General features: G+C 47.3%; 1 protein-coding gene across 1 annotated transcript in view; it reads left to right on the top strand.

Moving 5' to 3' along the window:
• The window catches only part of SDK1 (sidekick cell adhesion molecule 1), a 1937536-nt gene that overhangs the window by 1667025 nt on the left and 256757 nt on the right, over positions 1-13754 (top strand). The window contains exon 28 of the mRNA XM_086940699.1: positions 5916-6014. Within this exon, the coding sequence (XP_086796825.1) occupies positions 5916-6014 (99 nt within the window). The remainder of the gene's footprint in view (positions 1-5915; positions 6015-13754) is intronic.

Genomic DNA, 13754 nt, shown 5'->3' with positions numbered 1-13754 from the left:
AGCGCGAGCGCTGCCACTCTTAATTGGGACATTTTTAAATAGCCTCGGGGAATGCAGACTCGGCGCTCATAGAGCTACCAATAGACTTAGGAACGCTTGGGGGCACTGTACTGTCGGCGCTTCATCTTTAACATTAAATTATAGAGGACGTTTCAGCTGCTAGCTTAATCAATTACCTGTGCCTCTGCATAACGCAAGTAGCGTTTATTTCACATAGCTGCCGCCATCTTACGCCTGTTGTTGTTGTTCTGACCGGCCCCCACAGCCCGCCCCGCCTCCCTGCTGACCCTCCCTCCCACGAACTGTATTACCTACCTTGAACCCGTTCGCGCTGTGACCGCCCTGACGAGTTCAGAAGCGGTTGCTCCCTTTGCCCTGCTGCCTGCTCCTGTGCGGTATCGTTACTCAAACTGCTTTGATTTTCATCTGCCTGCATTATTTCCATCAACATTTGATTTGCCTGCATAGCGCTGCAGCGCGAGCGCTGCCACTCTTAATTGGGACATTTTTAAATAGCCTCGGGGAATGCAGACTCGGCGCTCATAGAGCTACCAATAGACTTAGGAACGCTTGGGGGCACTGTACTGTCGGCGCTTCATCTTTAACATTAAATTATAGAGGACCTTTCAGCTGCTAGCTTAATCAATTACCTGTGCCTCTGCATAACGCAAGTAGCGTTTATTTCACATAGCTGCCGCCATCTTACGCCTGTTGTTGTTGTTCTGACCGGCCCCCACAGCCCGCCCCGCCTCCCTGCTGACCCTCCCTCGCCCCTCCCCCTCCGCTATCCATATATGACCGACGTCTCTACGCGCAGCGTTCACGTGCAGCGACCGCGCCCAACCCGCGCCGAAGGTGCGCCAAAGGTAAGCCCGTCTACGCCCGTCCGCGCCTGGACCGCGCCCAGCGCCAGACCCCCTGCCCCTCGCGCTGCCCAGCCCTCTCGCATTACCTACGATGCTGCCACCCTCCTAGCCCTTAACCCCGGTCGCGCCCCCAACTGCGTCCAAGCCGCTCCTGGACGCACCCATGGCCCGTTCTCCTGCCTCTCCTGCAGATTCATCGGCACCAACAACATCTCCGCTGCGACCACAACACTGACTCCCGACCCCAACCACCTACAATGCATCCTTCTCAACACCCGCTCGGTCCACAGGCACGCCATTGACCTTTGGAACCTACTAGACACCATCTCACCAGACGTCGCCTTCCTAACGGAAACATGGATGAACGCTTCCTCCGCCCCTGACATCGCCATTGCCATACCTGATGGCTATAAGATCACACACAAGGACCGCACTGACCATACAGGAGGTGGAATCGCTATCGTCCATAAGAAATCAATCCGCATCTCAACCAGCTCTGACGCCAACCTCGCCAACTCCGAACACCTTCACTTCCAGATCCACATCGACCCCAAGACCACACTCAGAGGCACCCTCCTCTACAGACCACCAGGACCCCGCGCAAAATTCAGTGAAGACATCACGGACTTCATCACCCCACACGCGCTCCCCTCCAAGGACTACATCCTTCTGGGAGACCTCAACTTCCACCTTGAAAAGAGCAACGACCGCAACACCGCCACCCTCCTGGACAACCTAGCCAACCTCGGACTTAAACAACTGGTCACTTCCCCCACCCACATCGCAGGTCACACACTCGACCCCATCTTCACCTCCAGCAATCATGTCTCCTTCAGCCACACTACGGATCTCCTCTGGACTGACCACAGCTGCGTTCACTTCACCTACAACAAACCGAAACCCATCGTCCACCTCCAACCAACTCTACAAAGAAACTGGAACAAAATCACCACGGAGCAGATCTCCACATCGCTCCTTCAAACCTCCCCAGCCCTCTCTTCTAACGCCAACGAAGCCGCATCTAACCTCACCCTCTGGCTATCCAACACCGCCGACACCTTAGCACCAATGAAAAAACGTCAACACACACTTGGCATCAAGAAGGCCTCATGGTTCAACGATGACCTCAAGAAGTCCAAGAAACTGTGCCGCTCCCTTGAAAAGGCCTGGAAAAAAGACCCATCCACCAGCAACAAGGACGCCTTCAAAAGCGCCATCCGTACTCACCACCAACTGATCCGAAAAGCCAAGAAAACAGCATTCAAAGATCGACTTGACAACAACGCCCACAACAGCAAGGAACTTTTCAACATCGTCAAGGAATTTTCCAACCCCTCGGCCAATGCCAACGACATCTCCCCCTCTCAAACCCTCTGCGATTCCCTAGCCTCTTTCTTCCACAACAAGATTGCTGACATCCACAACAGCTTTGACAACCAACCCGGAAGCCAACCCACCCTACCTTCAGCTGAATATCTTCCCCCCGTTAACACCCTTAACGCCTGGAACCCTATCTCCACTGAGGACACCATCCGCCTGATGAATTCCATCCACTCTGGATCCCCCACAGACCCATGCCCTCACCACATCTTCAACAAAGCAGACTCCGTCATAGCTCCTCACCTCCGAGACGTCATCAATTGCTCCTTCAACTCCGCTACCTTCCCAGATAACTGGAAACACGCTGAACTCACCGCCCTTCTGAAAAAACCAACAGCAGACCCCACCGAACTCAAAAACTACCGCCCCATCTCGCTTCTTCCGTTCCCGGCCAAAGTCATCGAGAAAGCTGTCAACAACCAGCTCGCCGCCTTCCTCGAAGCCAACAATTCACTCGACCCCTCACAATCTGGCTTCCGAGCCAAACACAGTACTGAGACCGCCCTCATCGCAGCAACAGACGACATCCGAACTCTACTGGACAATGGAGACACAGTCGCCCTCATCCTCCTCGACCTTTCTGCAGCCTTCGACACAGTCTGCCATAGCACCCTTTTACACCGCCTCAGAAACATCAGAATCCAAGGAAAGGCACTGGAATGGATCACCTCGTTCCTCACCGGAAGAACCCAGAGAGTCCGCCTCCCACCATTCAAGTCCGAGGCCTCTGAAATCATCTGCGGCGTACCACAAGGATCCTCACTCAGTCCCACCCTCTTCAACGTATATATGAGCCCCCTCGCGGCCATCGCCCGCCAACACAACCTCAACATCATCTCTTACGCGGATGACACTCAACTGATCCTATCTCTCACCAAGGACCCCAGCACCGCCAAAACTAACCTTCACGAAGGAATGAAAGAAGTCGCCGAATGGATGAAACAAAGCCGACTGAAACTGAATTCAGACAAAACAGAAGTCCTCATCTTAGGTAAATCCCCCTCTGCATGGGACAACTCCTGGTGGCCGGAAGCCCTCGGAAATGCACCCATCCCGACAGACCATGCACGGAACCTTGGCGTCATCCTGGATGCCTCACTATCAATGAACAGACAAGTCAGCGCCGTATCCTCTTCCTGCTTTAACATTCTTCGCATGCTCAGAAAAACATTTCGCTGGATCCCCACCGAAACAAGGAAAACAGTCACCCATGCTCTGGTCACGAGCCGACTGGACTACGGAAACACCCTCTACGCAGGTACCACCGCTAAACTCCAGAAGAAACTACAACGAATCCAAAACGCCTCAGCCAGGCTCATATTAGACATCCCACGCAACGAACACATCTCTGGTCACCTTAAAGACCTCCACTGGCTACCCGTCAATAAGAGGATCACTTTCCGACTGCTCACCCACGCACACAAATCACTCTACGACATCGGACCAGATTGCCTCAACTCTCGACTGTCCTTCTACTCCCCCTCCCGCCAACTCCGCTCTTCCAGCCAAGCCCTCGCCACTGTACCTCGCATCAACAAGACCACCATGGGAGGCAGATCCTTCTCTCACCTGGCTGCCAAAACATGGAACTCACTCCCCGCCTACCTTCGCCTAACCCAGAATCACCTAGCGTTCAGAAAGCAGCTTAAAACGTGGATATTTGACAAATAATCCTCCTCCTCTTCCTAAGCGCCTTGAAACCCTCTGGGTATGTAGTGCGCTATATAAATTTCATGACTTGACTTGACCTAAAGCCTACCTTAGGGGTGGCTTGTATGTAACAAATGGGAAGGATTGGGCTTGGCAAGTAGGTTAATTTGCTTGGTCGAAATGGCAGTTTAAAACTCCACTCACAGGCTCTGCAGTGGCAGGGCTGAGACATGTTGAAAATGCTACTGTAGTGGGCAGCACAATCTGTGCTGCAGGCTCGCTAGTAGCATTTAATTGTATTTATATAGCACTTACTACCCCTGGAGAAGGGGCAGTAATGTAAAAAAAATGGCATTATGTACATTCTGGCTATTACTAAAATCTCTATTTTGGAAGCACCATTTTATCTTAAAACCTGCTGAGCATTTTGTAGCAGTCTATCTTATACTGTGTAATGCAAATTTAAAATAATGACTTACATATTCACAGTGCTTTCTGTCACAGGCTGTGACCTCGTAGCACTAAAAATGCACATGTCACTATTCTCCACTGCAGCAACCTAGATTTAATTATGTGGCTCTCTTGCTACACACAGACCTCTGCAGTGCATTAACGAATAGAGGTTTCATAATGTACTGTAGTACACTTCCCAATGAGTAACAACTTTTTTTCATTTTTTTTTCATTTAAGCTGCACATTATTATATATGTAGCTACCTGCAGGTGAAAGCCCAAAAAAGTACAGAATAGTTTTTTTTAGCCACACCTTTGGCCTTGCCCACACAGCATGCAGCATCACAGTTCCCATACATTTTTTTAATGGACTTCGACTGCTAGCTGACTTAGATTCTAATGTTGAGTTGCTTGTGATCAAATGCAGAAAGATCTTGTTAATTTTCTTTATTATTTCTTTCTGCACTTGACAATAACATAAAGATTTGAAAAGTTAGCAAACTAATATATGGCTGTCCGGTTAATCAAAACAGGCCCGGGTACCAAAACAGAACTGGCCCCAAATAGTGAATTTGACAGCTAAAAAGTGGCCTAAGTTTGCAAAGGGGCAGTTTGGAACTATTACAGTTTGAGTGATTTGTAAGGTATGGTGACCGCATGGATTTGAGCTTGCTGCAGGCAATGTTTTTGGTAATATCAGATAAATCAATTGCTAAAACCAGACACCAGACCATAAAACAAGCCCACAAACAGGCAGAAAACTGCCCACACACTGACCTGTCAGACCAACCCGTTGGACGCTGCTTGATTGCCCTGTAGACCAGTCCTACCCAGCCAACATTCTACAAGGGATCAAAAGCAGAATATATGAGCATATGATAGAGGAAGAGGGCGGCATAGCAGAGTGGAAGCAAGGCCATAGCGTACCCAAAACTCATCAGAACTGTTCCTGTGTAGTTTAATTCATGGATGTCCGAGAGCCCGATGCTTGATTGAGCACTACCTTTTTTATTCGTCGTGCTTGAAAATGCATCCTCCGGGACAGCAGTACAGGGTTCCGCCTGGTTGGCTCCTGTAATTGGTTGCAGCTGATTGTGATGTCCCTGGAATGTAGGGTTGTCACAGTGATGTGGCTGGAATGTGGTGATGCGTAATGGAACTTGGAAATATCACTTGCGCTTGGGTTCCGGCGTTGCTGGTTGTGCTCATATTTCGACGTTAACATGGCGTCAATCTGTTTCCTACTAGCGTTGTTTGGCATCGGACTCGGTGCAACATAAAATACAAACTAGAAGGGAAGAGAGGGGGGTTAGGATGTCATCTTCTGTTTTCAGATGTCCCTTCATTTTCAAATAAAGCCAGTATTCGATGTGGACTGTATTGTTCTGCCCTCGAACCCAGGTATGTGACAGTATTCATGGTGCATCTATTTGAAGTGCCTGGGGCAAGTTTATTTGTATCATAATCTACTCTTGGAATCTAACTCGTGGTAGGGTAGTATATTTAAGAAACTAGCTCGCAAGCGAACCACACGTGCCTCTCATTCATTATGCATTTTTACTTTCAGTCCCTGGCCCTCCAGTGAAGATGGTGTTTCCGGAAGTAAGACTGACATCTGTGCGGATCGTTTGGCAGCCCCCAGAGGAGCCCAATGGGATTATTCTGGGTAAGAGAAAAACGTGATGACGTTGACGTGCAGGTACAGGTACAGGTACATGGGCTGAAAGCATTGCACGAGAGTTAGAACCCCCCCCCCGCCCGCCATACCTGACTCTGGGGGCAAGGAAAGTGCTGTGTTCCGGTCCAGGGTTTGAGCTACATTATTCTGCCCAGACTGTGTGTCTGTTTTATGGTCTCGAACAAATGTTCTGTGTGGCTTTTAGCACCCAGAGAGGAGCCCTCAAGACGTAACCTAGATATCAGTAATTACTTTTATGCGAGCATTAGATTCGAAACATTTCACAGGTACAGTAAAATTGTGCAGTTTTAACACAAAAAAAACATCCTTGATCCCTTTCCGAAGGAGCGGAGCATGGCACGGAGAGGCTGCCAGTGCCGCAGGGGGCGGTATCCACCTAAGTCGCGAGACCGTCGCCTGTGGGTTTATGCTGACCAATAGGAAATCACTAATTGATCTGACACAAGTTCGGAGCAGGCGGGCACTGTCGCAATCAGTGCTGATTGGCTGCCTTAGCAGGAGGGCGACAAATGGGGCAAGCGGGGCCTGCAAGAGCATGCATGTCCGTGCTTGAACATGTTCCACCAGCTGCCCCCAGACCAGTGTTTTAAATGGAAATACCGAAGTGTTGGTAGTCCACCATTAAATATATGGCGGCAGCAGTGCTGCAGGCACTCTCCCTTTCAAATTGAAGAAGTGCAGGAACTCAGTACCGGACAGTGCCTGCCCATTTTAAGCACTGGCGCAGACTGCTTCTTTTATATGTTTTTTAATGTTAAAATGATGAAAGTACAACATCAAAACTTTTTTTTTTAGAAACCATATAAAGGTCGGTTTGCTTTGCCTTCGAGGCAGGAGTAGCATGCTGCTTTGGCCCAGCTCCCACTAGCGCAGTCCCTTGTCTTGAAGGGCATTCCGAGAGCAGCTCTATTACAGTTTTCACGCCGTGCCAGAGTCTCCTGACCTACTTCTTAACACCAGATGGGATGCGTTTTAAGAACCCAAGTTCCTGTTCATTTCAGTTTACTCTGCATGTTTGTCTTTTCCTGCTGTTTTGGATGAGAAAACAGCGCAGGCCGTTTTTTGTGAGCTCTACAGATGGTGCTTCAAGTGGAACGAAACAGTCGTGGGTTATTGTAAGGAGGCAGGTCAATAATGCACAAACAGGAGTTTTTTACGTGGGCGTGACACGGATGTACGTTGTTACAACGCATGCTTTTATCACGCATGCTTTTACAACGCAGGTTTTTCAACGCAAGTCGTTACAACGACTTGCGTTGGGGGGTGCTGGATAGTGAATAGTTTAATTTACTATTCCAACTCCAGTCCCCGTGGATAGTAGGGAAGGTGTTGGATAGTAAATTAAACTATTACCTATCCTAGAGCGCCCCCCAGCGCAATTCGTTGTAATGACTTGCATTGAAAAACCTGCATTGTAAAGGCACTGCGTGGTAAAAGTTGCGTTGTAAAGGATGTTTCCCGCGTGACACGGATAATCAAAGGCGTGGTTTAAAACATAAACTAGAACCATGCGCTTCACGCACCATTCCTACGTGAACTCTCGGTTATTGCATTCAGGCTTGTCACACAGCAACAAACACGTGCACCTAAAACAAGCCAGACCGATTGGCTTAGCCAAAGCTTGTTAGTAGGGCCAGATAAACGAGTAAAAGCAAGGGTATTGTTGTGAATAATTTGTTTCAATTCTTAAAATATGAAGCTCTGAAGCAGTGAAGGATCTTTCGAAGAAGGATCGTGTGCTGTTCACCCTTATCTTTTTTCTCTGCATTTTTTCATGTTGTTGGACACGCTCTTTTTCTGCTCTCATCTTTCTAAAATCCACCATCTTTATATCTCACACGTCATCTTCATCACCATCTTTTTCACTCCATCACTCTTCGTGCATTCCCTCCTTACCTCACATTCCCTTCCCCATTCATTTTGTCCATCATTCCTCACTTGTCAACAGATTCCCATATCTTTTAGTGCTGTCAGTATTGCAGTGGCTGTGTTTACCTTTTTCACAGTTTCACATACAATGGCAAGAGCAGTTGACACATATGTGACCATTACTCTGTGCCCTCTGCAGAGAGGCGAGTGCCGGATGAGCATGTATAGTCTGAACACGTTTATGACTCGCTGATAGGCTGCGAGAGACAGTCGCATGGGCTTCTGCCTTTACTCCAGAGTACCCAATCGTGTATCGTCATGAAGACCCACTGACCACTTATACTTACCACAAAACCTGGAGGGGACTCAGTTCACAGTGTATGCTCTACAAATCCTATGAAGCATGAAGAAAAATCTACAGAAACACATCTGAAAAAAGGAAAAACTTTTAAGGACTGCAAGATGAAGTTCACCTTGAAATGTAAACAGTGACTGCATCACTGACGTGGATTACCTTAAGGGTTTTACACTCATTTTCAAGAATTCAGTCAGTTGTTTTTGTCTGTAAGGTTAAGGAAACAAATATGGGGCCTGAAAGGACTTCTTTGTCGTAGTCAAGTTTTAAATATTGCCGAGACTGAATAGCGACAACAGGACCTGCCCCATTTGAAGCCCTAGCTACTGGCGACTTTAGTTGTCTCTTACAAGCACTTATGTGATTGATATGGTAAACATCGTTTACCATAAAAACTATTCCCGCAGGGAATTATAACGCAGTCATTACAACGACCACATTGTAACCACGCATACCATTACTCCGCAAGTTGGAACAACGACTTGCGGAGGGGGCAGAAGGTGTTGGGTTTGAAATCCAACACCTTACCTACTGTTGCACAGACTGGAGTTGGAATAGTAAACTGTACTATTTCAACATCCAGCGTCACCCCCCCCCCCCCAATGCTATGCCTTCAAATTCCCCTTATGACTTTGTTGATGTGACAAAGTAAATCCTCACTTCACACAGAGCCAGGCCTGATATACCAACTGCAGAAGAACTTCACCAGTCCTGGTGGGAATCTTTGCATTAAAGCGGGCCAGACCCACTAGTTCTCCTTGCCCAGTTGCCTACTGCTGAAGCCTGGGCTTCGCACTACCTAGTCCCAGAGCTCTTCACAAAGTACAAATTGGGGAGCCTTACCTTTGCCAAGGCTTGTTGGAGGAAGGCATGCGTACTAGTTCCTGTCAATTTGCTATGCCGTATTTAAAAGTTCATCACAGCAGTATTTTGCAGCATAATGTGACACATTGTGTGGCAGCAATAATTTGTCTTTTTAGCAAACATTAGTAGTGTCTGGGCAAAGTTAAAAAATAATAATTCGCACCAGTTTGACACCACAATACAGCAATTAGCAACTAATAAGTAATCAATTAACCTTTGCAAAGTGGCCGCCACAGCAAGAAATCACATTTGGAAGCTAGATTTTTTTTATTGAAATCTTTAAATTGTGCAGCAAATGGTGGATTGTTGCAAACCCGGTGTTATATGTGCACACCAGAACATCCCACGAATTGTACTTTTGCATTGGCCCTGCTTATAGGAGACTGTGGAAAGGGTCTTGTTCTCTAGGTCGCTATCTTTTGGAGTAGCTTCAACACTGGATGGGATTCCGAAAAAGGGAGACCTGAGAGATGCAAATGGACCATGGTAATACATATTTTTGGGCACAAGGTACCTCTCAATACACAGTAGGTGAGGTCACTGTTGCAGCTTTCCTACTGAGATACAGAGGCTTCTCCAGTCTCTGGAAAAACTGCTGGCACCTCTTAAAGCAGGTGACGTACATAATGAGCCTTGTGGAAAACCAACAAAGTATGAATAAATACATACATATCTGGGTAGGACAACTACTGTGTAAGGACAGCCTGTTAACCCTGGTAACAGCCGGTTGTCATCCATAACTGTTTGTATACTTCTGTATTTCTACGTGCACACTCTTTAGCAGCCATCATGATACCCTGTCCAAACAGGCGCGCGCTCATCTTCTAAACACCTACAACAAAGCAATCACCTAGGCTACTTTGCTCTACTCCTAAGCACCTTTCCTTACTACCAGAATCTCTCTCCACCTCACTCTTCTTCCCCACTATATCCTCACCTCTAGCTGCAAAGCCATGAATTCCTTTGCACCATTGCAAAACTAAGGCTTTTTCCTCAAGATGCAGACACATATAGGCAAAAGAAGAATGGATGTCAAGATGGGGTCTCCTAACTTCCTGTCCGTTAGCCACGAGGATGACTTTTATACCTGGATTTTAATATTAACACAGAGATGCATGGAAACTTCTGGGTAGGTCAACACTTGTGTTTTTCAGTGATTTGAAGAGGGCCCCCAGTGAGGGACAGGGAGTGCTGGGAACTGGTTTCATACCTGCCAACATACAAATGAAGGCCAACGAGTGAGTAGGGGACGGGCCCCAAGAGGCACGCTCTACCCCTCACCAAGCACCCACGCCCTTCACAAAACAAGCATTGGCATAGCCAATAGGTCTCGCCTTTGGGACCTTATAACAGACTGATCACCTGCCGCTTTATCACAGCCCGCTCCGTTTATGTGCAAGCTCATCATTGTAAGACGTGTCTCCAGTACCAAGATTTTTAACCCCCTAGGACCTATTGTATTGTTCTATAAGAGGGACACACGATTATATTTACATTATAATACTGTGAGGTTACATTTGTTGACCCTTTGGTTGCAATATAAGCAACCTCGCTTCATACATTTAAGCTGCAGTAAATGGCAGGTGAGGTAGATGAGCGGGTTGGGCCCCTGCTGTGGAGATCAGAGTGTGACCTGGAGCGTTCAGCTTCAGAGACTCGAACTTTGATGAGGTCGGTAACTCTAGTGCCTTACACCCGGACTGCCCTAGCGCCTGTCATTTAGAAGACAACTCTGTGCAGTTCACATAAATCAATGTGTCTGGCGGGTTTTCAGTTGAGTCTCTCCTAAATGTAGCAGCGCCTTTAAGCAACACTCTGAGCGCTATCCAAACCCCAGCAATCCACATGTTACATTTGCACAAACCATCAAAGTGTATTAGAGTTCGAGCACTGAAGTGCTTGAATAAAGGTAAATTGTTGAAAGTTGCAGCACTTTAATTGAGCCAGACAAAGCGCAGAAGACAGTGGCCGGCAGTATACCGCTTTGAATCACAGTCACAGTGCTGCGTAGCACCGAGTATGGAAGAAGGTGCTCTCACTTCAATCTCAGCCCAGTCACAGATAAAATATAGAGAAGTAACTTATGCAATAAAATATAGGATTGCCAATCAACAGGTCTGAGCGTGAGCTGTTTTTAAACTTAAAGCGCGCTCACTACAGTGCACAGTTTATAGTAGGACTCAACGTCAAGCTGAACGCTACATGCATGCCAGGCAGAAATACATTCAGCCTTCGGGGGGCAGCAGTATCAAACTGGCAGCCAACCCTGATGGATCTAAAGAACTTAAAAGTACAACCGGAAACAAAGAAAGAGCGTAAACAACAAGCGCGATCATGTTACCAATTAACAAGCGTGGCCGCGAAAGTGAAAACGACCGCGCTGTGTTAATTAGTAACATGATCCAGGAATGCAGCTGGCACCTTGCGCGCCGCTGCTCGCTCCTGAGACCCAAATACCATGGGAGTGAACGTTAGCAGAATAGGCGGTACATGCACCCGTCTTCGACCAATTGCGGGCTTTCATTATGGAAAGCCACACGCAAAGGCCAATGGATTCTGTGGGAGTTGTCAGAGCCACACGGAGAAGTCTCTGGGAAGTTTGGAGTGCTTACAAGAAGCCTCCCATAGAGCAGCGCATGCGCAGTGCACTAGGCTCGACCTAAAAGCAAAGGGTCAGTGAGGTCATCGATCTCCCGGAGTTGTTTTCACACTCTTAATGGATATCAGCTGGTGACTGCCTCCTTAAACGAGCTGAAAATCCACAGTTTATAGTGGTTTTCAGCTCGTTTTCCCTGCCACAGTGTGATTCCAGCTCCTCGCCGGGAGACCGTGTGAAGGGGGAAACGGCCACTACAACAAGGCCGTTTACACGAATACCTTAACCACGCATGCAGTACAACGCATGCGTGGTTACCACGAAAGCCTTTACCACGCATACCTTTACTACGAGGTATGTAGTAAAGGCATATGTGGTAAAGGTTAAAAGTAAAAAAAAGGGGGCTTGGGGGGGTCTCCACCCCATAAATAAAACTCACCAGAAGTCACGTCGGGATATGCAGGCAATCAACGTCGTTTAAGAGAAAACGGAAAAAAACTTCCGCTTCCTCTTAACGATGTATGACGTCACAACGGAAGAATTCGAGGAAAAGCAAATGCGTAGAAATACCATTCCGTTGTAACGCATGCGTGGTAAAGGCATACGTTGCAACGGAATGCGAAGTAAGAACATACAACCGTGTGAAGGTAGCAAAAAAAGTGTGACACACTGTGAGACTGTGTGAGTTGGCAGGTCTGTGATTTCCTTAGCCTCATAGTTACTTCTCAGTATGATGATGGTTCTGCCTGGTTCTATTATGGACATAAGGGCGTCTGTGAATCTGCGGCAAAGGTGTGCACCCAGGGTTGCAGACTAGTCATGGATGGTGCTTGCAGTGGAAACAGGCCTCCAGTGACGCACGGAAGTAGCGCAGGCGCAACAGCTATGGGGCTCGCTCAAAAGAGGCCAGATTTATCCTCTGATATAACATGTCTTTGTGATAAATCTGGTGTCACCCTCCAAGGGAATGTATTTATTTACTTATTCCTGGCACTCCCGCCCGAGTACTGACACTGAATACATCATGTCCGAATCATTGGTTTCTATCTAGTCAGACAAGTGCCTTACTGGAAATGAAACAATTCCATCTCAATGCAGCCATCAGGAGGCATTTTTCTGAAATGGGCTAAAATGCGCTCACCCCCCTCCCAAGACGAGAAAAATATTCTGAATATATTTGGCGTATGGGCTGTTTACCAAGGCCAGGAGACATGAACATATGATATGTATATATAATGCACAGATTGAGGTGACTGGAAAATGCACAAAACCTACAGTTTTGTGAAAACAAAGATTGGTCAAAAGAATAAGTTTCAAGTGCGCTAAGTGGAAGTCACCCACGCAGGCTCGGATTGGCATCCAGGGTTGAAAGATCTTTTTGCCTGCCTCCAGATACAGTTTCTTTTTTTTTATTTCTGTAATTTTTTATTGAAAAAAAAAGATATATTTACATGGAGCACGATATATACATGGGAGGAAGAAAAGAAAAAGAGGGGGGAAGAAAGGAGAAAAAAAGAATGTAAAAATAACTCTGTCCGGCTGTGTTCGTGCTGCCTTCCGAATTTCCCTGCTTTCACAGTCGACCTGTCGGTGACATTTGTTATTTCTGAGTGGCTTTGCGGCTGGAGATCAGAGTAGAAAATTGCGCGCTTGCATTCATTCACCGGCTGAAAACCGTGGTATTTGATGGAGCATACTAGCCCGAGAAAGGCCACTCTCGGGTATGGATCAAAGCCCTTCTACCGCTGTTCCCTGCTGTGCCTGCAGTCCGAGCTAGCTATAAAATGAGGACTGACGGAAACGTGGCATCGGTCGCCCGGATGGACCCTTTTCACTGTAACTGTGCGGTTCTCCAGCCTTGAATCTTTCATAGATTTACATTCTTGGATTATTTCCACTTGTCTTGCCTTGAACTGTTCGTAGTTTATGGTAACTTCAATAACGTTGAATATATATGTATGCTTTGTGTATTGTATCGGATGTACGTCAGTACAACGCGATCAAAATGATCGCGGTACTTTAC

Source organism: Lissotriton vulgaris, chromosome 10 (genome assembly GCF_964263255.1).
Source record: "Lissotriton vulgaris chromosome 10, aLisVul1.2, whole genome shotgun sequence".
Classification (NCBI taxonomy): Eukaryota; Metazoa; Chordata; class Amphibia; order Caudata; family Salamandridae; genus Lissotriton; species Lissotriton vulgaris.
This window is presented reverse-complemented; position numbering and strand designations above follow the sequence as displayed.